The 25,073-nt window shown below is 39.7% G+C and overlaps 4 protein-coding genes across 4 annotated transcripts; 2 read left to right on the forward strand and 2 right to left on the reverse strand.

Annotated features, from left to right (window-relative positions):
• The first annotated feature begins 3,988 nt into the window (after positions 1-3,988).
• Positions 3,989-7,320, forward strand: LOC126582141 (protein AUXIN SIGNALING F-BOX 2-like). Its single transcript, XM_050246155.1, has 3 exons — positions 3,989-5,119; positions 5,789-6,284; positions 6,386-7,320. The coding sequence occupies exons 1-3, from the start codon at positions 4,668-4,670 to the stop codon at positions 7,148-7,150; spliced, it is 1,713 nt and encodes a 570-aa protein (XP_050102112.1). The 5' UTR covers positions 3,989-4,667; the 3' UTR covers positions 7,151-7,320.
• Positions 7,321-7,572: 252 nt separating this feature from the next.
• On the reverse strand, positions 7,573-9,520 carry LOC126582142 (cysteine-rich and transmembrane domain-containing protein WIH2-like). The gene is made up of 3 exons (XM_050246156.1): positions 9,356-9,520; positions 8,949-9,252; positions 7,573-7,810 (listed from the first exon to the last, which is right to left on the reverse strand). The coding sequence occupies exons 1-3, from the start codon at positions 9,396-9,398 to the stop codon at positions 7,759-7,761; spliced, it is 399 nt and encodes a 132-aa protein (XP_050102113.1). The 5' UTR covers positions 9,399-9,520; the 3' UTR covers positions 7,573-7,758.
• Positions 9,521-11,011: 1,491 nt separating this feature from the next.
• Positions 11,012-12,948, forward strand: LOC126582403 (GEM-like protein 5). The gene is made up of 2 exons (XM_050246546.1): positions 11,012-11,811; positions 12,188-12,948. The coding sequence occupies exons 1-2, from the start codon at positions 11,265-11,267 to the stop codon at positions 12,715-12,717; spliced, it is 1,077 nt and encodes a 358-aa protein (XP_050102503.1). The 5' UTR covers positions 11,012-11,264; the 3' UTR covers positions 12,718-12,948.
• A 201-nt stretch (positions 12,949-13,149) lies between these two features.
• On the reverse strand, positions 13,150-15,853 carry LOC126582404 (uncharacterized). The gene is made up of 6 exons (XM_050246547.1): positions 15,546-15,853; positions 14,252-14,350; positions 14,049-14,157; positions 13,893-13,964; positions 13,762-13,767; positions 13,150-13,611 (listed from the first exon to the last, which is right to left on the reverse strand). Exons 1-6 carry the CDS (start codon positions 15,725-15,727, stop codon positions 13,492-13,494), a joined length of 588 nt encoding a protein of 195 aa, XP_050102504.1. The 5' UTR covers positions 15,728-15,853; the 3' UTR covers positions 13,150-13,491.
• Between the last annotated feature and the right edge of the window lie 9,220 nt (positions 15,854-25,073).

Raw genomic sequence — 25,073 nt, forward strand, 5'->3', positions numbered from 1 at the left:
AAAAAATTATACAGAGCAGATCCTGGTTCGTTTTAAGAAGTATTTGAAGCAAATGAGAGTGAAAATCTTTATGTTGTTTATGTGTAATAAGTCATTTCATAAGCAAATAGATTAAGAGAGATCCTTCAGTGTGTAGAAAACATCAATAACTTGTATTATAATATTTAATATACTAGACCGTGTTCTCGGCACTGAAAATTTTCTCAAGAATTAGGACCCGCCTTAGGAAATTGGCCAATAAAGTAGATATACGTGGCGGGCAAAAAGTCGCCAGTGCCAAAAGCAACGGGTAACAATTAACAAGTCACAAAAGGGTAGGGTATATGGTGCCCACCACCACATGGCCATATCGAAGCTCCTCTTTCATCCCCATCCAAATTCCTAATCATCTTTGCTCTGTGGCTCTCTTACTTTCTTTCTAGCTCGCTTGGAAAAGTTTAACGGCAAGCAGATAAAATTGGGAAATCAAAGCACTAACACACAGTAGCACATCACCACTTGGCGTCAACATTTGACCGTCACTGTTCACAGTGCATACATAACATACATAAATAATTCAAACAATCATTGGAGATTTCTTAAAAAACACATGTCACGCGACATTTATCCCACCATCCACTATTTATATAACACTATACTCTACGACCTAGCTTCCATAATTCTCTCCCTGTATAGACCTATTCCTATGCTACTATTACTATACTTCCCTTATCCTGATGCCATGAGATATTTTTCAATGTTTTCGGAATAGAGCGCGAAACATCATATGTTATTATAACAAAGTTTTTTTTTTCTTAAGTATCCATTCAATTTGATAATATGTGGTATTTCGCATTATGTTTCGTGTACACTGAAAAATTCTCTCAAAAAACATTAAATAATAAACAAGCTCATTGTATTTACAAATAATAAATTGTATGGTGCTAGCTAAAATGGACAGAGATCTCATCCGGATCTCCCCTACCAAATCCTAAGGATCCGGAGATCTGGATCCTTGAAATTTGATCAAACGATTACAATTATTATCACTTTTAGAATGACCCCCTGTTTGTAGCCGTTGGATCAAATTTCAATGGTTCGGATCTCTAGATCCTTATAATTTGGTGGGGTGAAATCCGGCTGGGATCTTTGTCCAGCTAAAATCATCTTAATACTTCATTAGCGTGAGCGGTATTGCAAAACTTTTGTCATATGACAATGCTTGAGGAGTCAAGAGTCTAAAACAAAATATTGAGTGCATGAAGAAAATGTTCTTAATCACCTAAGTTGCAAATTCTTATACAATTTTAGAATATCGATACAACAATACTTTTCGTCAAGAAAAAGAGATTAAAAAATCAATAAAAGAAAAGGACTTTTATTTATTTTAAAGTTTTTTCGTCCTTAAGCATTACATGTTTGGAAGATAGGAAAACTTCCTTTCATATAAATTGAAATGTGAGGAGGTTATCATCGTAATTGCGTCTAATTTGATTACATTTTATTTCAAGAACAAGTAAACATGCAGGTTTGACTAAAAACAGAAAGGGCACTTGCGCCCTTAAGCCAATCGAAGTTACTTTGCCTAATTATTGGGGGGCTTGTTTTTGAATGTCACTCAGGATCAGGTATTTTTTTCGTTTCACTAATCAAATTTACTAACTAAACATGTGTAGAGAGATGGCGATTAGGAAATTTTCGTTAAAACTGTCTGTCTCACATTGATTAAAACTAGTGCGGTGTGAAGTCGAGTAAAATCAAAGTACAATTGTACGAGGGTTTTATATTTTTGTGAGCACTATCCAGATAATGCAATGTGAATATCTTATGCAAGTTTTTCTGTAAATTTCAATTTTTAACTAGTTTAGATATCTTATGACCTGTTTGATATCCTATTTGAAATTTGTTATTATTTCTCAAAATATTTCTTGAAAATAATTTATTTAAGACTTAATAACTTGATTGGTTTGTGATTTAAAAATTTTAAATCTTACAACTTAAACTAGACAACGAGATCTAAAACTAGAGGACTGCAGGAGAGGGAGAGAGATGAGAGAGAGAGAGAGAGAGAGAGAGAGAGAGAGAGAGAGAGAGGAGGAAAGAGAAATAAGAGAGGGGATTGAACGAGATATAGAGGAAGATAAGTGTGAGAAAGAACCGAGATAATGAAGAGAGTGAATTGAAAGAGAGACTAAAAATATATAATAAAAAAAAGACGAGAGATAAATAGAAGAGAGAGAGAGAGAGATTTGGAGTGAGATGGGAGGAAGGAGAGAAAAGAAATAAGTGAGTTTAAGTTTAAAAACTCTAAAAACTCACTTTTTATGTTTTTAGAAAATATACTATATTTTTTGAGTTAGTCTTAAGTTTAGTTTTTGAAAATAGTCTTACCAAACAAGTTTTTAAGTCCTAAAGCTTAAAAATTGTTTTTGAGTTTAAAAACTTGGATTCAAATAGAGTACCAAACAGACCCTCAGATTCTTAATTGATTTTTAATTTCATTATACACGAATTATCCAAAAGAATAATTAATATATTGTGACACGAAAGCATATTGGAAAACGAAAATTTTGTTGATTATTCATTTGATTCAACAATTTAATATTATAAAAATGTGTATGAAGTAAAAATAATGTGCAATATCACACTCCTATAAGATTGACGCATGTGTGTGTGGGCGAGTTGTTGATTGATTCCTGACCGTCCATTATTCATGGCGTTGAAACAACTAACAAGGTGTTCATCTTCTTCCATGAATGAATGATGCATGATGAATCTATCCACGCCAACTCTCTGTGTACCGCGTACGTTCCCAGACACCAGTGAGCAAGTGATGCAACCAATTACGTGGGAGTATTAAAACTCGTACGGTGCACCATAACACACTGAATCAGATCATCATTGCACAATGTAAATAATGCAATTGCAATTGCGAAATGGGGGGCCACAGGCACAGAGCGCGTATCGCCACAAACTTATCCATATATCCACCATTTCAAGCAATCCCTTAGATTTTGTCAAGTAAATGTACCCCTTCTTTTATCTTTCTTCTACTTCTGAATTTCATTTCTTAATCATTCAAACAATGAGCAAGTATTAAAATTATTGTCCAGATAGAAGAGCTTATGTGCAAATACTATAACGATATTTTAAACCAATCTAAATACGATTGTACGTAATTAATTTAAAATATCAAAATGGTTTACTATATAATTCCCACAGTCACATATAACTATAACTTTTATGCACCCAAAAATATGATATTATAGCCTAATAATACATAGTTCACAATCACATAGACCCTCGCACACAAAGGATAAAGATACGTAAAGATAGTTCTACTTCTACTTTTTGTACACCCTTAATAATTTGATGTTGAATTATTTTTAATTTATCTGGTTCAACGGTTATAAATTAAAAAAATATGTACTAAAAGAAAAGGTTAAGTGTGCTATACTAAAGTAAAAAGCTAATCTATAATTAAAACTAGATTTTTTTTTTGGGAGAAACCAGGGGAGAGGGGGGGAAAACTGAGGCCAAAAATTTCTGACGCACAAAGATAAAGTTTTGATGGGTGACGAAATTTCATCCTACGCGGGAGAGTTAGTAAGTGCAATACTCGCTCCCGCACGAGTTGAGACAAGGATAAAACGCTGCCCCTCACATGGGATGTCGTAGCCGGAGAGAGCGAGTGTTGCATACTCGCAAATGAAGTGAGGAGCAATCTTTAAAACTTTATCAATGACCTGGCATTTTGGTAATTTGACGTCTCAAAGGAATATGATTTCTCCTTTCCTTGACAATCCATCACTCATCTCTTTAGTAATGACTTTGGCAGAAGAGAGAGAGAGGGACAGAGGGAGGGAGGGCCTCTTCGGAAGCAGTGATAAGGACACATGCCTGATCGCTCATTGGACGGTTTGGATTTGCTTCGTGTTCTCCATTAAGTCATGTAGGACCGTCGGATGTGAAGTAACCAGGGTTGGCCAAATAATAAAGCTGGGTTGGCTGTGGTTGGCGGGAGAGGGGTTGGTTCTCTTTAACACGGGTTGAGGTGGAAGGTTGAGCCTTTGGGGTTGAGGCTCACTCTCTCCTTCTCTCTCTCTCTCTCTCTCTCTCTCTCTCTCTTGTTTTTAGAATCATAAGATTTTCCATTTTGTTAATAATTTCTATTTCAGGAACTCGTTGTAGATTCTGAGAGATCTACAGCAAATATTTATGTCTGTTTTTGGTTCCAGGCCTGTAATCATCACTTTTTGATTTCCAGATGATCACTCGTTAGAATCAAAACAAAAAATATTTTCCTTTATTTTCGTCTTCCTTTGTTTTGTTTTTCTTACTCTTTCACTGCAGATCTAAGCTCGGGTGAAAGGGGTGATGTCAAACAAGATTTTCAATGAATAAAAACCTAGATCTTTGAATGTATTAAGATCTGTTGATCTGTTGTCATTCATGTAATTTTCTCAGATTCTCTTTCAAAGGACTCGGATTTCTGTGTCGAAATTTGTCACAGATTGAATTCCGGGACACAGATCTTGCACACGGAGAGTGAGAGAGAGAAGTGAGCTGAGGGTAGTTACTTGTTGGGTTTTTCAGTTCATTTTCTGGGAAAAGTTGATTTCTTTTTGTTGGATTTTCCCTTGACATTTTCGCGGGAAAGTGTGGGGTCGAATGGTAAGGAAAGAAGGATGAATTACTTTCCGGACGAGGTAGTAGAGCACATATTCGAGTCGGTGACCTCGCAGAAGGACCGAAACGCGGTGTCGTTGGTGTGCAAATCGTGGTTCAGAATCGAGAGGTTCAGTAGGGAGAGAGTGTTCATCGGGAATTGCTATGCGATTAGTCCGGAGAGAGTGATCGAGAGGTTTCCGGGGCTCAAGTCTCTGACTTTGAAGGGAAAGCCTCACTTCGCCGACTTCAATTTGGTCCCTCATGAGTGGGGCGGCTTTCTGCAACCGTGGATTGAAGCTCTCGCCGATGGCCGGGTTGGCCTGGAGGAGCTCCGGCTCAAGAGGATGGTCGTGTCCGACGAAAGTCTCGAGCTGCTTTCCAGGTTATTCCCCAATTTCAAGTCTTTGGTGCTTGTTAGCTGTGAAGGGTTTACCACCGAAGGCCTTGCTGCTATTGCTGCCAATTGCAGGTGACATTATTTACTTCTTTTTGTTGATAACGTATAAGAGTGTTGATTTCGCTTATTTTTTGCTTAACCTGGATTTTGTTTTGTGTTTTGTTGTTCTTGCTTGTTTGTTTTACATGCCCAAATTGAGTTTCTATTTTGTAATTTTATGACTAATCAAGTAGTGAAAAAGAATGTCAGCTAAGAAGCCCTTGGATTGCATTCGAAAAAGTTGATGCAAGCGTTGTTTTCTTCAATTTTTGTTTCATATTGTGACCTTGTCTTTTGGTTTTTTAGCCAATCTGGGCCATCCAATTTCGTTCTCTTTTACATTTTGAATATAGGCAACTGCTCCCCATGATTCAAAATTATTACTCTGTACATCATTTTGCATAATTCATACCGTAAATGGTTAATGGGACATCTCGGGTTTCTATTTTTCACAAGAACATGTATTATTTGCTTGGATGTAAATGGTTGCACAGAATATCATTGTTGTTTCTTCTTTCATCCGTTTTGTTTTCAAATTTTAACCATGTTCCTATGTTGTGAATGGAAAAACAATTATATCGAGCAGTGTGACATGTCGCTAGAGTCTCTATGCTGATTAACTTAAGTTGTGTTTTATGAATAGTTTGAGTTTTGCCTGTCATTTATCTGCTTGTAACTTCCTCCAACGTGTCTTCTGTGTAGGTTTCTTAAGGAGCTGGATCTGCAGGAAAATGATATCGATGATCATAGAGGCCATTGGCTAAGCTGCTTTCCTGAGAGCAGTACCTCATTAGTTTCCCTGAATTTTGCTTGCCTCAAAGGTGAAATTAATCTAGCGGCTCTGGAGAGACTAGTGGCGAGATCTCCAGACCTCAAAGTATTAAGGTTAAACCGTGCAGTGCCTCCTGACACTCTTCAGAAAGTATTGACGCAAGCGCCTCAACTAGTGGATTTGGGAACCGGGTCTTATGTTCTGGATTCTGATTCTGATACCTACAACAAACTCAAGGCAACTATTCTAAAATGTAAATCAATTAAGAGCTTGTCGGGTTTTTTGGAGGTTGGTCCTCGATGTCTGCCCTCTATTTACCCAATATTGGAAAACCTGACGTCTTTGAACCTCAGCTATGCTTCAGGGGTGCATGGCAGTGAGTTGATAGAGTTAATTCGCCAATGTGTGAAACTTCAGCGATTATGGGTATGCTTTGTTTGCCTTTGCTACAGAAAAATGATTCGTATCACAGCTTCTTAACCGAAAAAGAAAAGGGTTGATTATTAATCTTTTCTGTATTTATGCAGATTCTGGATTGTATTGGAGACAAAGGACTAGGAGTTGTCGCCAAATCTTGTAAAGAATTGCAGGAATTGAGAGTTTTTCCTTCTGATCCATTTGCAGCTGGGCATGCTTCTGTAACAGAAGAAGGCCTTGTTGCCATATCTGCTGGTTGCCCAAAGCTTCATTCGTTGCTCTACTTCTGCCAGCAAATGACTAATGCTGCTCTCATAACCGTGGCCAAGAACTGCCCAAACTTTATACGTTTCAGGTTGTGCATCCTTGACCCCACTAAACCTGACGCCGTCACCATGCAGCCTCTGGATGAAGGTTTTGGGGCAATTGTTCAAGCATGCAAGAAAATTAGGCGGTTGTCGCTCAGTGGCCTTTTGACTGACCAGGTTTTTCTGTACATTGGAATGTATGCTGAGCAGCTTGAGATGCTTTCTATTGCATTTGCCGGGGACAGTGACAAAGGTATGCTTTATGTGTTGAATGGATGCAAGAAGCTCCGGAAGCTTGAGATCAGGGACAGCCCCTTCGGAAACAAGGCACTTCTAAGGGACGTGGGAAAGTATGAAGCAATGCGATCCCTTTGGATGTCGTCCTGCGAAGTTACTCTGGGAGGCTGCAAGGCACTAGCAAAGAAGATGCCAAGGCTGAATGTGGAGATTATAAATGAGAATGATCAGATGGACCTTGATGATGAGCAACGAGTGGAGAAGATGTACCTGTACCGCACCCTAGTAGGGAAGAGAAGAGATACACCGGAGTTTGTGTGGACTCTATAGGTGCATTTTCTAGGTTGTCATTTTTTTTCTCTTGTTTAACTAGTTTGTACTTTGGTTAGGCTGGTTGAGAAGTGGATTTTAGTCGATGATTAGTGATAAGTTGTTTAAATTCAGAGAGCTTGGCCATTGTAATCTATGCTGTTATAAATAGATTCGAACCAGTATTCCAATTGTCTTGTTATTCTTTTACAACATCGTCGTCCCGCTGTCATATCCTCGCGGTGCCGAAGGCGATTGAGTCGGGTACTTGTTTTGGCAACCAGATGAGATAGAATGAGCATGTCTACCACCTGAGAGGAAGAGCTAGAAAATAGACGAGTCCAAACGTAGACAACTGTGTTCCTATCCAGTATCCAGGTGGGTGGATGATTCATAAACTTCGAAAAAACATAGAAAAGAGAGTAAATAAGTAGGCAGAGAGATTCATAAATCCACACTTGAAATCTGTAGTCTTTACTGCTGCAATTAACAAGTTTTAGGGTAGAACATTGCACGAAACAAGAATATACCATAAATCATTCCAAAAGCCCTCTCGAGTCTAACAAAGAACACACTATGACGCTCAAATTTATAGAAGTGGCTTAAGAAACAATCCATTTTCAATGTCATCAAAAGAAGCAGCACTCCTCCAGCAAACAACAGCAGCATAGCGCAGCCAAACTGCACAAGCAAAAGAAACAACCAATTAGTTCCCTCCCTTATCATTCGAAAGAAATAAAGGGTGTAATAACAAATTGAAGCTTCCACTTGATAGCATAATTATGATTTAGCAAACTGAAAGTTGGATCAAAACATAATCGAGATTAAGCAAATAAATCCTGTTCGTTAACGGGGCAAGCTTGAAATGTATTTGGCTTGAAATTTCTCACTCAATAGTCAATATTTTAGCTATTGTTCAAATCAGCTCAGAATTTGGATGACCCTAAAAGGTTACAAGAGGGCATTGAGGGAGTAACTAACGCCTGGACACAAGTTAAAAACTTTTGTTCAACCCTAGCATAGCAAATAGGCTTCTTCTAGGAGAGTCAGGTACGTGTTCATGATTTGACGGTCCAAGATTAAAACTTTGCAAAACTACAGAAGTGAACACTGCGCCATTATTCATTTGAAGAGCATATAACCTGGATGAATGCCAAAGCATTATTATATGAAGACAAAATGGCAAAGCAATATGTCGCATTCCTGTCTTCTCAGAAGAATCTCAGCTGTGCATAAGGTGAAAAACTGAATCTCAGCTGTGCACAAGGTGAAAAACTTTCTTACAACCAATGCACTATCACAATCACATCACCCGTCAAATAAATGTTTACCACATGTTCAAAAGGTGAACCACCCGTCCATAAACGCTTGCCAAACGGTGAATTGGTGACAAGAGAGAATCTCTCGTGCATAAGGTTTGGAGTAGGACAACAACTAGTTTGATATAGGTGATGTAAAACAATCTAACCGGGAAAAAAAGGATTCACATTCCACAGATACCAACTTACCAACCCAAGCCAAAAAGACAGAGTAGCACATATGGATATACGAAAGCTCGAGGATTCAATCCTTGAGGCTAGAGAGAATCTACCAACTAAACTACTTGGACATTCTCCAATCAAAATTCAAAAGCAAAAACCTTTATTCATGCACAGAAAAATTAAGCTAATTTAATGCAATAAATTAGATAAACTTTTGATCAAGTTCCAATTTTTTTGTTGCTTAACTAATCAAGTTCCAATTTTGTATGCAAGAATCAAAGGAAGAGAATCTGAAATGGCGGGTAAAGAGTAGAAGGCAGAGAGGGAAGATTACATACCAGCCTCGTAAGAAAGGCATACAACCATCTTCGCCTTGGTAATTGTTATGCTCACAGTGATAGTGCTGGTATTGCTGCGGAGGAGGAGGAGGTGGCGGAGGGTACCCCTGATTGAAATACCCTTGGTACCCCTCGTACGGCGGACCACGCGGGGGCGGAGGCGGACCATATCCGTGAGGATACCCAGGTGGTGGTGGTGGTGGTGGATAGCCTTCGTACGGTGGAGGCGGCGGAGGAGGGTAACCTTCGTACGGTGGCGGTGGTGGCGGAGCTGATGGGTACCCAGGAGGCGGATACTGATATCCTTCAATACAAAAATAATATGATCGATTAGTAAAAAGTAACTTTACAATTAAGTTGAAAAGATTTGAAATTCTGAAATGGAAGCGAGTTTGTTTTGGTTATACCTGGTGGAGGGTAGGGTTCTTGAGGAGCTTTCTGGTAACTCATCTTCTCCGATGGCTCTCTGTTCCCGCGGTCTGTGGTGGTCGGATTGTGAGCCCGATCAAAATATTTAGGTGAGAATTAATTAAGAAATCGAGTATCCCTATATAGTAACCGCGGGTCCCAGATTGTTGATATTGCCAGACTGTTCCTAATCATATTCGACCCGTTTCTGTGGGCTGGTTGGTGGGTCCTGTCATTTCAACCATACGATGCGAGGATAAACCCATTGTCATTTGGCGGGTAAAGATTTGCAAACCTCAAAAACCCAACGTAAAAAAAGCCCACTATTCAGTTGTCTTACCATATTCATGGCTTGTCCATAAGCGTTTTCGGTGCAAGTGTTTTAGGAACGGTTAGGTATCATATTTGAAATTTTTTATCATTTCTCAAAACATTTATTAAGAGCATTTCTTGAAAACAATTTTCTTTAAGACTAAAAAACTTGATTGGTTTGCGATTTAAAAATTTTAAATCTTACGACTTAAAGTAGACAAAAAGACCTAAACCGAGGGGTGTTGCAGGAGAGGGAGAAAGGAAAGAGGAGGAAAGAAAGTAAGAAATGATTGAAGGAAGGAGAAAGAAGAGAGAGGATCTGACAAGATAGAGAGGAAGATGAGTGAGAGAAAGAACCGAAAGAATGAAGAGAGTAGATTGGAGGAGGGACGAAAAAGGTAAAAAAAAGAAGATGAGAGAGATAGATTTGGAGTGAGAGGGGAGGAAGGAGAGAAAATAAATGAGTGGGTTTTAAGTTTAAAAACTCTAAAGACTCACTTTTTATGTTTTTAGATAATATACTATATTTTTTGAGTTAATCTTGAGTTCGGTTTTTTAAAATAGTTATACTAAACAAGTTTTTAAAGCCTAAAACTTGAAAATTATTTTTGAGTTTAAAAGGTTGGATTCAAGTAGAGTACCAAACAGACCCTTATGAATTTGAAATTGTGCTTTTACGACCAAGAAGAAACATCGCCAGAATCAATTATTGTAGTGAAAAAATGTTTTAACCCTTAAAGCAAAAATCTCAGACATGTCTTTTATCTCTTGTACTTTCCAACTCAAGTCAGCGAGGAAACAGCATTTAAAACAATAAGAATTTTCTTTAATTTTCCTTTAGTTTTGCCTATTTTGAGTATCCACGTAGAACATGAGGTTGTGGAGAGTACATGAATTGGACATGCTATCTTACTTGAAATATCTTATCCAGAAGCTTAAGGAAAGGGGCAATACTCGTTAGCTTATAATTTAGGGAACTTTAACGAAAAGTTTTCGGTACTGTTCATTTTAATAAAAAACCATATTTTTACACTAAAAAATCAATCTTCGTACTATTCACTTTAGTCTTTATTTTGTTCTTATCGTTAAAATTCAAAATTTTCAAATCATTTTCATTAGTTTTTCTTATAATTTATTAGGTTAAATGGAATATAACACGGTTAAGCGACCTCCTCCTCCTCATGAGTCCTCATCCTCAATGCTCAATTGCTTATTACTAAACCGTGTATTTGGATTCACAAGTCAACCTTGTCGCTTTCACATGCCCCGCAGTCACGAAACTCTCTCTAAAACTTGATATTTAATCATATATACACATCTGCCTTGTATATCTGGAAGGTCTTCAAAGGCAGATCTGATGTAATCCGTTGCTTCCGCTTTAAGTTTCAACCACCTTGTTTTCTTTCTTTTTTGATGACGATCCTATCCTCTCAACTTTTCCTTTTTGCATAAATAAGGTCTCCCAAACACTCAGAACCATTGCCATTTTCTGCAAACCACATCCAATCCCATTTAATCCATCAAACTCTTACACCAGAAAACACACATCGCGTTAGTTTCGTTTGTTTTCCATTACCTTCCAAGGTCCCAACAAAAATGAACCACCCCAACAACCAAGCATCCCAACCTCCTCTATACCCCTCCATTTCTCCTCCCTCTCACCAAGACATAAACCCCTTCCTCCCAACTCCTCCGCCTGAAGATATCAACCCTTTTCATCAAACACCTGCGCCGATGCCACCGTCCTCGTCGCCGCTAATCCATTTCGAAACACCTCCTAGCGTATCCTCACCTCAGAAAGGGAAAACCGAAGAGCTAAAACACACTACTCCTGATCAAGATGTTCCGTCGTCGTCAAGCGGCGCATCTCCTACGCTAATCCCACCAACTCCAAGTGAGGAAGAAAAATCAGCGCAGTGGGGGACTCACGTCATGGGGCACCCTGCCGTCCCAACATGCCATCCGGACAACAAAAAAGCAACTCTGTGGGGTGCTGCCGGAACCGAGCAAGCCCATAATCCCTACCTCCAGTACAAACCCCTTGACAAGTCCAACAACACCAGTCCATTGGAATCCATGCTCCAAGTCTTCAACTCCTGGAGCAACAAGGCCGAGTCCATGGCCAACAACATCTGGCACAACCGTATGTTTCTATATATATACATCTCATCTCTTATATGTCTATATATACACGTTACTACTTCAAATAAACCTTCCAAGTATATATCAAGGGGCTGTTTGTAACTGCTGCTTGAGAAAGCGCTTCTGGACTTAAGTCGTTTTGCCACAAGTGCTTTATGACAAATCACTTGACAGGTGCTTATCTAGGCACTTCAAGTGTTTCTAACAAACTCAGTCAGAAACGCTATTGATTGTAGAAACACTTTTAGCCATTCCAGAAGCACATAAATTTTCAGTGCAGGACTTCTTTTTTATCTTATGGACGCCCAAGATCGATTAAATTGATACACATTAACTAACATCTAAACTAATTTGATTGATTGATGATCTTTTGTCAGTGAAAACGGGGACATCGGTGTCTGGAGCAGCGTGGGCGAAGATGAACGTGACGGCGAAAGCAATAACAGGAGGAGGATTTGAGGCTCTGTACAAGCAGACATTTGCGACTTATCCCAACGAGAAGCTGTACAAGTCATTTGCCTGTTATCTGTCCACATCCACAGGACCAGTTGCCGGAACTCTTTACCTCTCTAATATCCATACAGCTTTCTGCAGCGACCGCCCTTTATCCTTCACCGCCCCCTCCGGCCAGGTCACCTGGAGCTACTACAAAATAATGGTACCATTGGGAAATATTGCAACTATCAATCCAGTGGTGATGAGGGAAAATCCAACGGAGAAGTACATCCAGATTGTGACGATCGACGGCCATGATTTCTGGTTCATGGGTTTTGTTAATTACGAAAAGGCGTCGAGGCATTTGAGCCACAGTATTTCAACATTTGTGGCATCTGGAGTTGCCGTCGAACCAGTCGTTGCTGCAGACAAGGACATTGCATACCAGAAGCCTGACAAGGCTGACTATTAGGAGAGCTACTCGTCTTGTTAATATTTTGCTGCTCTGCTCTGCACTGCTCGTGAAATCGTATTGTCTTGCTTTTTTTCTACAATATTTATTTCTCTCACCCAGTGTGCGAGTTGGATTTTTTCGTTATAACTCGGATCGACCGCGATTATTTCTTTCCGTTTCCAATTTTCCCAGTTATGTAATAAAACCTTTTCATATGTGTAATGTCACACAATCTAATATTCTCCACAAGACCATACATGATGCAAGTTGGCTCTCTAAGTTCCTTTACCACATTTCATAGATGGTGAATTCGATACTAAATTAAGCAGCTCATTGTGTGATTTAACCAAACCCCCCCTCCGCTTAGTGTAAGAATATCAATGTACTCAAAAAAAAAAATTTAAATAAATAAATTCCTTTACCACATCTAATATGTATTAGACAAATATATTAACTTGAAATCTAGTCTCGTTGCATGACTTATCATTAATTAAGAGAAACCGAACGTCTTTAACAATATAAATGCCTTAACAAATGAAAATAAATATTGCATCTTGATTCCTTTTAAGCTTAAATAGGATCAAATTTTCAAATCTCAAATGCAAAATATAACATTCAATCCAAAATTGACTAGCAAGTACTGATTCCGAAGCGCTACCAAAGACCTCCTCCTTGGGGTTACACCCGCTGTATGTATCAGTTTGTTCATCTTACACTAAGTTGTTAAACTAACATGTGCCACTAACTCAGGAAAATACCAACTCGCAACACCGCTTTAGCATCAAGCACTGATTAACGCTTCTTCTTGCTTCCTTTTGCAGCACCGGATTTGGATGGAGTGGCAACCAGGTACACAAATAGAACCACAATGGACACCACAGAGATCAGAGACCCATACTTTGCCAGAAGCCTCTGCATACAAGAAAAGGTCAAACTGTAAGGGGCGAAACAAAGGAATGTTAAAACTCCTTCCTCCATTCAGAAAATACAGTAAATTTAGCAAAAGATTTAACAAGTTTCAGAGGACAAAGATTCAACAGCATAAAAAAGAGTGTTTCATACCTTAACCTGAAAATTTTGGCCGCCAACAGAGAGAATTTCATGAAAACATAAAACACCACCTCAGTTAACACCGTAAAATTTATCCAAAATCAGATTGCATAATATAACCCTTATCTAATGAAGAAACTTACCCACTCAAATTTCTTCTCAGCAGGCCTGTCTGCAAGAACATCTAAAGGAAATATTGGAGTTGAATAAGACTCCTGTAAGAAACAGAAAAAAAGTCAGAAGGTATACATTTATTCAGCAAATATGAGTGGCAAAGGAACCGGCTGAAGACATCCAACCTGTAAAGCAGCATTTGTGGGAATGCGGAATGTAATAAGAGCTGGTGCACCGTTGAAAAGTAATTTTTCTTTGCCCTCCAATTCAAAAGAGTGGGATATAATGCCACCTCTGCAAATCCCATTTATGCAATCAATAACTAAGAACCAATCGGAGAGTAAGCCATGGAAAGCAGAAAATGTTACTAGAAAAAGTTGGAACTTACGCATCAAGCCTTTCCCATGACTTGGAAGTGCTACCACTAACAACATCGAAGATATCCTGAGGCCAGGTCTCATCACTCAAGCTTACATCATAAGCCGTGCTGCAAAGGAAACATTACAAGCTTTCGTTACTAATATATAAAAATACAAAAAATACAAAAATAAATCTCAGTTAACTTAAATACACAATCAATAGACAGGTGGATAGTCGAAAAAAATGAAAGAGTGAATTCCCATACAAAAACAAAAGCCTGCAGAAATGTGCAGAATTAAACCACTAAAGCTAATGTAAGAGGGCAGGAAAAGAGATTTACAAGTCCTCTTATACTTGACTTCAAAAAGCAATGTTCAGTTAGATACAGCACACAGACATGAACATACATAAAAACCAATTCCACAAAGTTAGACTTAGTAGTGCTCAAGTGAGTTACAGAGTGCTAGTAAATCCTGTCAACCGCTAACATGTCAATAAGATGCAAATTTGGGCATAGGGTTAGCCTTATAAAAGATTTAGCTTAAGGCATTTTATATTACCAAGCTATTTTATGCTGAAAGGAAACTCCAACGGAACATTAAAAACTGATATTCTTTCACAACTCGTAACACTTGTATTTGTATTTACTCCAACTCAAACAAGCATGTAACTTTCATTCTATCCTTCCACAAAAAGACCAATTCCTTCAACAATTTCTCTTGCCTCACCTTCCCCAAACATTTTCAGCATGCTTCAATTAGTTCCGGTAACAGAGTCATTTCCTATGCAATAAGTACAACAATACAAACACAGCTAATACTGTGACACTGAGATTCCAACAAAAATTCATGCTTATGTTATCAGATCAACCATACAGAATAAAAAACATTAATGTCTACAGCGGCATATAGACCATCAGTTCGGGATCAGTTGCCGAAACAATTCTGATTTGACTTTCTATCCAATACGGGAACAAGTAAAATTCCAAGATTGAAAACCCCATTCGTCTAATTTGTTCGAAATTTCACAGAAACCAAACAGAAACAGGATTCAACAAAAACAAATCCAATAAACAACAAACAATTTACAATTAAACCGCAATACCTAAGACAGACAATCCATTTCAACCGACAGGTAAGCTAGATAAACCCCACATGGAGATAAGAATAGATTAACATTAGCAAAAACAGCATACACGCAAGAGATCGAGCGGATCTAACAGAAAGCATGTAAAATTACTGAACTTTAAGCTGGATCAGTAAATAAAGAAGCAAATACAACGAAAATTGAGAACGGGAATGGAGGGATTAAGAAGAGCCTACGAAGATCCTTGGTTGTAGATGTCGATGGAGACAAGGACGCGCTCGGCGCCGGACTTGAGCCGGTTGAGGGAGGCCTTCTTGTGGGTGACGATGAAAGGCACGTCGGAGCTCGCGAGCGCTGACGTGAACAGAAAAAGAGCTACCGCCGTCGAGAGGAGAGCGTTGGTGATCGGAATCGCCATCTGGATTTCCGATGGAGGTGGTGGTGAGTCGTGATTGAGTCGCTGAGGTGAGGTAAGGTTTTGTTTGGTTTGGACCCGTTCGCAAATGCTTGGGATTCTCAACTCTGGAAAATGTTAAATTGATTCACACTTCCGGTCCAAGGGAAGACCCCTAGGGTCTGTTTCGTAATTAGACTTGATTGGACTATTATACGGTATATTTTGCTTGCTTTCTTGATTTTATTTTAATTTTTGACCTATCGTATTTCTCACCATATCAAATAAAGTCGTATGTTTGGAGAAAGTTCTCATTGTGATCGAAATACGGACGGTATACTACGTATTTTTATTTAAATGATGAGAAATTTTATTTTTCAAATTATTAACTTTTTAATACATATATTCTATCATTTCTATAATGACATCATTTTATAATTCGATCTAAAAATTAAAAAAAAATATGTGAAAAATAAAATAAGATATGTGGATTTCATGCCTCTTGCAAATTACAAAACAATCGGTAAATGCATGAGCAAAAGTCATCAACTAATTTACTGTTTCATTTTTATATTACTATTTCAACTAAAGTATCCTTCCATCCGGATCCTTCAATCTTGTCCTTCAACCGCATATCGAACGGCCATAAATTTTGTTTTTTTGCTTTTTTCTGTTTATCTTTTTCCTCTTCTCACTCTCTCTCTCCCGGACTCTCTTCTCTCTCTATCTAGAAGGACTTGGTTCCAGTTGTGAGAAACCAAAGACCGGAAGGCAAAGGTATGGGTCGGCAATTGGAGCCAACACCCATCGGAGAATGCAGAGAATTGAAGAATCTGGAGGATCCAAATTGAAGAGGTCTGGAGAGAATCTGGACCCGCCATCAACGACATCCAATATGTTTGCATATGTAATTTTTTTTATATAGCAATGTATTATTAGATCACGTAACAGTGAACTCATTCTATATAAGTCGTTCTTCTTGTATGCCGCATATATATTAAAAATTAGTTGTCTTGTTAAAACTTCGCTAGAAATTTCCTAACTAGATATATGGTCAGAATTTGAGGATTTAGCAATTTTCTTCATCATATTATTTTTGCTGTGAATTGAAAATAGTAATTATCTTCTTTGACATAGAATGAAATAACTAACAAGATTGACAACCATGCTCTATCGTACGTATGATATAGATACTAGTTATTTTGAGTAAAAGGAGTCCTCATCTTCTTTAATTTTTTAATGTGGGATTTATACTCTCAACAATATGCATGTAATGTATGTGCGTGTGTGTGTGTGTGTGTGTGTATGCAAATGTTGATATGAGGGAGAAGATCGAAGCTAACTGATGAGGGGCGTGTAGCAGTACGAAGTGATTTGGACTTGGAGGGAAGAGAAGAAGAGGAGGGCCTAGCATGAAAGAAAAGAGCCTGTGAGATTAGCCAAGGAGACTGCCTGGATTCCAAACATGAATATAAATTTTAGACAGACAATTAAATAATGCCATATATTCTTTCATGAAATCGGAGGCGGGCAAGTCATCCTTGGCTACCAAACAACGCTCTTTTCTTCATGTAAGGCCTCCAGCTTCCTGCGCATAGCTACTACATCAAATTCGATATCCCATCAACGTCGACCTTGCGATCTGTCACGTACAATGCACAATGCTGAAGCTGAATAAGAAGAAAGAAGGGTATAGCATGAGAAGAAGAGGCTGTCAAGTTAGCCAAAGGAGACCTGCCTGGTGCCTGCTGCTGGGAAACCCAACAACGTAGGACTCCTCTTGGATTGGATTGGATTAGAATTAGGAGAGGAAGCAGGCAAGTCATCCTTGGCTACCAAACAACGCTCTTCTCTTCATGTTATACACTCTCTTCAATATTTCCTTTCCTCCTTTGATTTGACATCTCTCTATCTAATCCAGTTATCCCATGCATGCTCTAATCCAACGCCTTGGACTCCCTATTTATAAGCTAGCTTGCATGCATGCCAGCCATATTGCCATGCAGCACTACTGAGTACTCATCGCTTTCGATTGAGACGAATAATATTAACCGTGCATATAGAGAGATAAGATTCTGATCATGGTCAAAAATTAGATCATCACCTGTATATCATTATCAATTTCTAGGCAGGGACGGAGCTAAAAATTTCTTCTAATGGGGGCAACCTGAAAAACACTAAGAAAACTTTATTATATTATGGTTTATAACCAAATGATAATGTGGATGATTTCAAATGACGATGTTCACAATTGCAATGTTACAAAAATTTCAGTAGTTGTGGAAAGTGGCAAATTGATGAGAAAAATATTAACACATGAGAGGCGGAGGAGGGGTTTTTCAGTTTGAATGACAGAACAAGATCACTTTTGTTCATATTATATTTGATATAGCGTAGAAGTAGTATGAATGTATGTTTGATATTAGATACATACTTTCTTCAAGGATAACACGTGTATATCTATAATTGCAGTATACAACTTAACCAACTAATTACTTGAGTGGGAGCATCTACGCCCAGGGCCTTCATTGGCTCCGTCCATGTTTCTAGGTTCCTTTATTATTTTACAATATATTAATTAATTAATTAATTTTCTCATTTCATTTCATATGGGATATAGCTTTGGCTGCCCATACCACCATATATATTGGAATATATTCTATCCTCCTCAACTAGGTGAATGAATGGGAATATGGGACCTCCTCCTCCTCCTCCTCCTCCTCCTCCTCCTCCTGCAGGCTCCAATATTATTTCTATGTATTTTTATATTCATATCCAACTTTCCTTGTTAATTCGCTGAATGAAATAGTTGTTCAGACAAAATTTCCACACAATTAAGCAAGAGACTCATAATTAAATGACCATGTATGCATTGTATGCAAATTGCACGTTAAAATTGGTCAATAAATATGCTCCATATGTTATTTATAACCGATCCTTTTAGCTGCTTTGAAGGACTTATACGCCTCAGTGGACTGGATCATGGATGCATCTCAGAGCCAAGATTTGCTCTGCAACTGGAAACACTTGCCTCTCTTTATTTAGTGAACTATTTAACTGTATATTTTGTATACCTAATTATAATTTGATTGCAATACACCAAGTTGTGCTAGCGTGAGTTGAGACTCACACATCGGCAGATTACTAGGTTGATACGAGCTTCAATTATAAGCGATTTTAAAGGCCCTCGTCAATAACTAGTTTTTTTGGGGATGGTACCGATGTTGGTGCGCTTGTGCATTCCTTGAGTCGTTATAGTGTTGGTGACTAGCTGATTTTATTATTTTCAAATTAGTATAGAATCTAATGCGCAAATAGATTAATTGCTCTCATCATTCAGGCCTCGGTATTTTTCATGACCACCTTTAAACATACGTTGAAATTTGAATAGAGATAGAAGAGAAGATTATGACCTCACATATAAAGGTAAGAAGAACAAAATCTAACATGAAATCCTTCTCCTTTACCTACAAGTAATATGGAACACTACTACTAGTAATACTACTCCTCTCTAGATAATAGATATCCCTTTCTATTCCTTTTTCGTCTATCGATCCCTCACATCACCTCACCTCTCTCACTCAGCCGTGATCTCTAGGGGAACATGATTCCAGACTTTACCAGTGGCATCGGTCAAGTGTCAACCCATTAATTGAGAATTTGAGAATGGAGATGCCCTACATAAACCCCCTAATCTTGCAAGGTCAAATGCCTCCCCACGAAAACCATAACCACATCTCCACCCTTTCTTTTTTCATTGTTGACTCTGGATGAGGATCCTCTTCGAATCCTATTTGTGAGGATCCGGGGATCACTTCTGTTCGCGTCAGGAATTTCCGTCGGGGACGTTTCCTGGCCGACGAGCGCACAGCTCCCCGGGAGGTTGGCGCCGGTTGAGGGCTGCTGTCGGGTTTCTGCTTCACTGTCGGGCTTTGTCGGGCAAGCCTCATCGGGCAAGGCTTATCGGGCAAGACTCGTCAGGCACGGCTTGTCGGGCAAGCCTGGTCGTCTTGCAGGTTCCTATCTTTGTGGCTTATCAAGGGTCTGAGAGCTTTTAGGGAGAGGTAAGGAGAGGAGTTTACAAAGAGAAATCGATACTACAGCAAGGTTGAACAGGGTAGCAGAGCTATTACAAGGGTTTGAGTGAAGGCTTGTCTCGAGAATGATGAAGGCTTGGGCTGACTACAGCTTCGTTTTGAAGGCAAATCTGGCTTTGAGCAGAATTTGTGCTTGCATTTGTTTGTTTGTTTGAGTGTCTTTAATCCTGATTTCTCTTTCTTCTTTTATAGACAACTCAGCTTGGCCTCTTGTAGCAGCAGCCTTGCCCAAATGCAACTTGAGAGGCAGTGACTCATCAGCTTTTTTACTTGTTCTGCCATTATAAAGTACTTTATGGGCTGTATAGCTGGTCAGTCTATACCACTTGGCCTTTGGGTAGGTGAGCAAGTGGTCTTCATGAGCTGCACCAAGTCAGAAAAGCCCTTTTCTGCTTTCTGGGCTTTGGCTGGGCTTAGGCCGATTCTTCTTTTAGGCATCCTCTTGGGCCAGCCCCTTTCCTGAGCCCAAAGTTCAAGTTTTGATCTAAACAGTGCCCCCTTCAATTGATATTTAGCCTGGAATTCCAGGCGCCAATATTGATTGAATAGCTGCATGCGGCTGCACCCTTGCCCTTGGAACTTGTGTCTTCTAGATGAAATTAATGGCACCCGGAGTCTCTTGATCTTCTCACAACCCTTGAACTACTATCTAGTATTCTTTATAAATGTCAGCGCTCTCAACAAACCATCCTCGAACTCAACTTTCATTCTCCCCAAGTGTTTCTTCTTTCTGAGTTTCCTCCCAAAACTGTGGAATGAGTTCTTCATATTTTAAGCGGAGTTTCCTAAAATTCCCTTTCCGTGAGAAAAAGAGTTTTCATCAAATAATCGCTATCTCCAACACCTTTGGTCGAACACCCCGTTATCTCCAACACCCTTAGTCAGGCAGTTTCCTCACGAAGGCTTGCTTTCCTGCTTGCTACCGTAATAAGTCGGGTTTCACCATCACATACGGTGATAGTCTTGATTGAGGATCCTCTACCAGGCGTGTCTTGGCCGCACAACCCGATCACCTAATCGGGTTCCATCCATGAAGACATCGAAAAATCAGCTGAAGATATCATTGCATCCAGAAGGAGAATTGATTGTAATACGTCGGCTTTGAATCTTTTGTAAATTTCACCAATTTGGCGAAATGAAATATACATTATTTCAGCAACTCTTGTCTTTCCGTTTTCTTGAATGATTGATAAATATACACTGCACATTGATATCCCGAAGCTTGCTTTACCTTGCATCCTCTTCAATATAACAATCTCTAACATCCCACAACGTAGGACAATATTTCTTTAAGAATTTAACGTTAATGGGATGTTTCTGCCTGTTTCTTTCAAGGTCCGCCAAGTAATATCCTCCTCTATCCAAAACGCGACTAATCATGAAAGGACATTCCCATGTCGGGCTCTATTTTCCAAAGCCCCTGAGCTGAGCTCCTAGAGGGATGACTGTCTTCCAGACTAAATCCCCTTCCTTGAAAGACTTCATCTTTACCTTTTTGTTATAAGCTCGGGCAACAGCTTGCTTTCCTTTTTGAATCTGGTTCAAAGCTTCAATTCGGGCTACATCCAAATTTTCAATTCCTTGACACATGGCTTCGATGTACTCTTCACTATGTAACCCAAATTGATTTTGAATTCTGACAAAACTTACATTGATCTCCACGGGGAGTACTGCATCTTGCCCGAAAGTTAAAGCATAAGGAGTTGTCCCTGTTCCTGCCCTCTTGGAAGTTCTGTATGCCCACAAAGTGTTCCCCAGATTTTCATGCCACTTTTCTGGACTATCTATCACCATTCTTTTGATAATGTTGACCAGGATCTTGTTGCTGGCTTCTGCCTGGCCATTTGATTGAGGGTAGTACGAACTGGATTGGATCATCTTTATTTTGCACTTGCTTGCAAACTCCTCAACTTCTTTTGAAATAAAAGATGGCCCACGATCCGTTACTATAGTTTCGGGCACCCCATATCTGTGCAGAATCTTGGTCTCGATAAAATTCTTGACTACGGCTGAAGTTATGGATTTTACTGCTGATGCTTCCACCCACTTGGTGAAATAATTCGTTGCTACAATTATGAAAGTATGCCCTTTACTAGAAGCTGGATAGATTTGCCCGATGAAGTCCATCGCCCATCCTCTAAAGGGCCAAGGCTTGACTACTGGATTTAAAGGTACCGAGGGCACATGCTGGAGAGGTCCGTGCCTTTGACATTCTTCATAACCTTGGGCATAAGACTTGCAATCTTTTTCCATGTCGGGCCAGAAATAACCATACCTTCTAAGCAACCATCTCATCTTCGTTCCAGCCTGATGTGCTCCACATACTCCTTCATGTACTTCGGCCATTACCCTCATGGATTCTTCTTGGCCCAAGCATTTCAATAGTAACCCATATGGAGTTTTCCTTAGCAAGTTCTTCGCCCATAAGACATACTTGGTTGCTTGCTGTCTATCATTCTTGCTTGTAGGCGAAGAGGGATCCTTCAAATGATCAATGATAGGTGACATCCAATCTTCTATCTTGGCTTCTAGCACCATTATATCTAGACTGAATCCCTTTTCTAAGATCGAATGAAGGTTTCTTCTTTGGATCTCGACATCTACCCCATATATTCTCTCTTGTATTGGCACTCCTGAGGCTAGTTGTGCCATCTCGTTGGCCGCTAAGTTGGATCCCCTGGGAACATGATTGACTGATATCTCAGAATCCCAGAAACTCAGTAATTGCGTAGCCGCCAAGTAATACCCCGTCATGGTAATATGTCTGCACTTGAACTCCCCATTTAACTGGTTTATTACTAACTCTGAATCCCCAAAGACCTCTACCTCTACTGCCCACAGATCCATCAAGATTTCCAGACCAATTATTAAGGCTTCATACTCTGCCCGATTATTAGTATTTCCTTGGTAGTCTAGGAGAAATGAGTAATAATGATAAACCCCTTGAGGGTTTACAATCACAATCCCTGCTCCTGAAGCCTTCTGAGTGTGAGATCCATCAAAATACAGCTTCCAATGAGTGATCCAGAGACCAGTCACTCTTCTTATTTCTTACTGGACCCAATCTTCTTTGCCCAAGATATCTTTTCTTGGCGGGATCCAAATGCTAGTGACCTCCAGGCTTCCTGGGATATTGATTACCTCACTTTGAGATTCTTGATGCTCGGCCAGGAAGTCAGCAATTGCTTAGCCTTTGACTGCCCTTTGGGGTACATACTGAAAACTGAATTCTGATAATGCTAGAATCCATTTCCCAATCATTCTTGTTAGCATTGGCTTTGACAACATGCACTTGATCACATCTGTCTTGGCGATGATGTGCACGTGACAAGGTAACATGTAATGCCTTAGCTTACTGTCAGTGAAATATAGAGCCAAGCATAATCTCTCTACTGGGGAATATCTTGTTTCTACCTCGGTTAGAATTCTACTGAGGTAGTACACTGCCTGCTCCTTTCCGCCTTCATTATTTTGGGCTAGCAAACTCCCGATTGACTTTTCTGAGGCAGAAATATACAGCTTCAAGGGTTTTCCCCTTTGAGGTGGCACCAACACTGGTGGAGAAGTCAAATAGGCCTTGATGTTGTCAAAGGCCTGTTGGTGTGGTGGTCCCCACTCAAAGTTTTCTTTATCTTTCAATCTTAGTAAATGAGTCAGCGGCTGGATCTTACCTGCTAAATTAGCAATGAATCTCCTCAAGAAGTTAATTTTGCCCATTAGCCTCTGGAGTTGCACTTTGTTGGTGGGTGAAGGTGACTCCATTATTGCCCGAGATTTGTTCTTGTCCACTTCTACACCTCTTTGATGCACCAGGAATCCCAAGAAGTTGCCCGCTCTTACTCCAAACGCGCACTTCTTTGGATTCATCTTTAATTTGTGGATCATCATCCTTGCTAATGCTTGCCTGAGGTTTTCCAGATGCTGCTCTTCTGTCTTAGACTTCACCACTATGTTATCGATGTATACCTCCATGCTCTGGCCAATCAGATTGTGAAAGATGGCATTCATTGCCCTTTGGTAAGTTGCACCAGCATTCTTGAGCCCGAATGGCATGACCAGATACTCATATGCCCCCACATGACCGGGACACCTAAAAGCTGTTTTGTGTATATCTTCTGGAGCCATCTTTATCTGATTATACCCGGCATTCCCATCCATAAAAGATAAGACTTTATGTTTTGCTACTGCATCTATGGATAAATCGGCCATGGGCATGGGATACTCATCTTTTGGTGTAGCGCTATTAATATTTCTGTAATCCACACAACATCGTACTGCTTTTGTTATAGCTTTTAAAACGGGTACAATGTTGGCCAACCACTCCACATATTTGGCTGGTCTGATAAAGCCAGCTTTTACTAGCCTTTCAATCTCTTCTTTGACCTTTTCTTCTATCTCCTTTGACATCCTTCGTGGTGCTTGCTTAACAGGTTCATTCTATGTTCCACCAAGGCTGAATCTAAACCTGGCATCTCAGTATAATGCCAAGCAAAACAGTCTTTGAATTCTTGCAAAAGGCAGATAATCTTTGCCCGATCATCAACCCCCAATAAACCACTAATTTGTATTGGTCTTGGATCCTCCTCTGTCCCTAGATCAATAACTTCCAGAGGATCTTGGACTTCTGGTGGTGGCTTATCTGGTTCTACACACAAAAATTTGACTAGCTCCGGGCTCTCGGGCAAGTCGTCTGGCCCATCTAGGTCATAAATGCACTCAGCCATTTGAATGGCCTTTTCCAATTCTTCTCTGCAAGATTCTTCCTTGCTTTCATGCTGGCTGGTTGAAGTTCCCATCTGCCATTCCTGCTCTTCTTTGTCCAAGAGCTCCCTTTCTTGCCTTATTCCCTTCCCATATACCAACAGTCTTTTAATCAGGGATCTGACTGCCATTACCTGATCTTTCTTCTTTTGTTCAGTCATTGATGGTGTAGGGGATTTGGGAGGATACAAGGTCTATCCCACTCTTTTCTAGTAAAGAGCATTCCTTGTTCCAAAAGCTTTTGGGCCATCACCTTGGTAGGGCGGCTGTTCTCATCAGCTCCTGAACACTTCAAGATTCCTACGTTGGGGTTGTAGAAACTTGCTTCCGCAACATTAGCTGTGGGGAGAAATGGCCGTAATTCGGCCTCTACCATCTCGCAAAAGCCTGGTCCTTCTGTGCCCGCTTCATGATAAACAGCCACTTGTTGATGAAGAGTTGAGGGTATGGCTAGACTTTGATGGATCCAATCTCTTCCGAGTAAGGCTCCATAAGTGGAGGTGCAGTCCACC

Source organism: Malus sylvestris, chromosome 9, assembly GCF_916048215.2.
Source record: "Malus sylvestris chromosome 9, drMalSylv7.2, whole genome shotgun sequence".
NCBI classification, from domain to species: domain Eukaryota; kingdom Viridiplantae; phylum Streptophyta; class Magnoliopsida; order Rosales; family Rosaceae; genus Malus; species Malus sylvestris.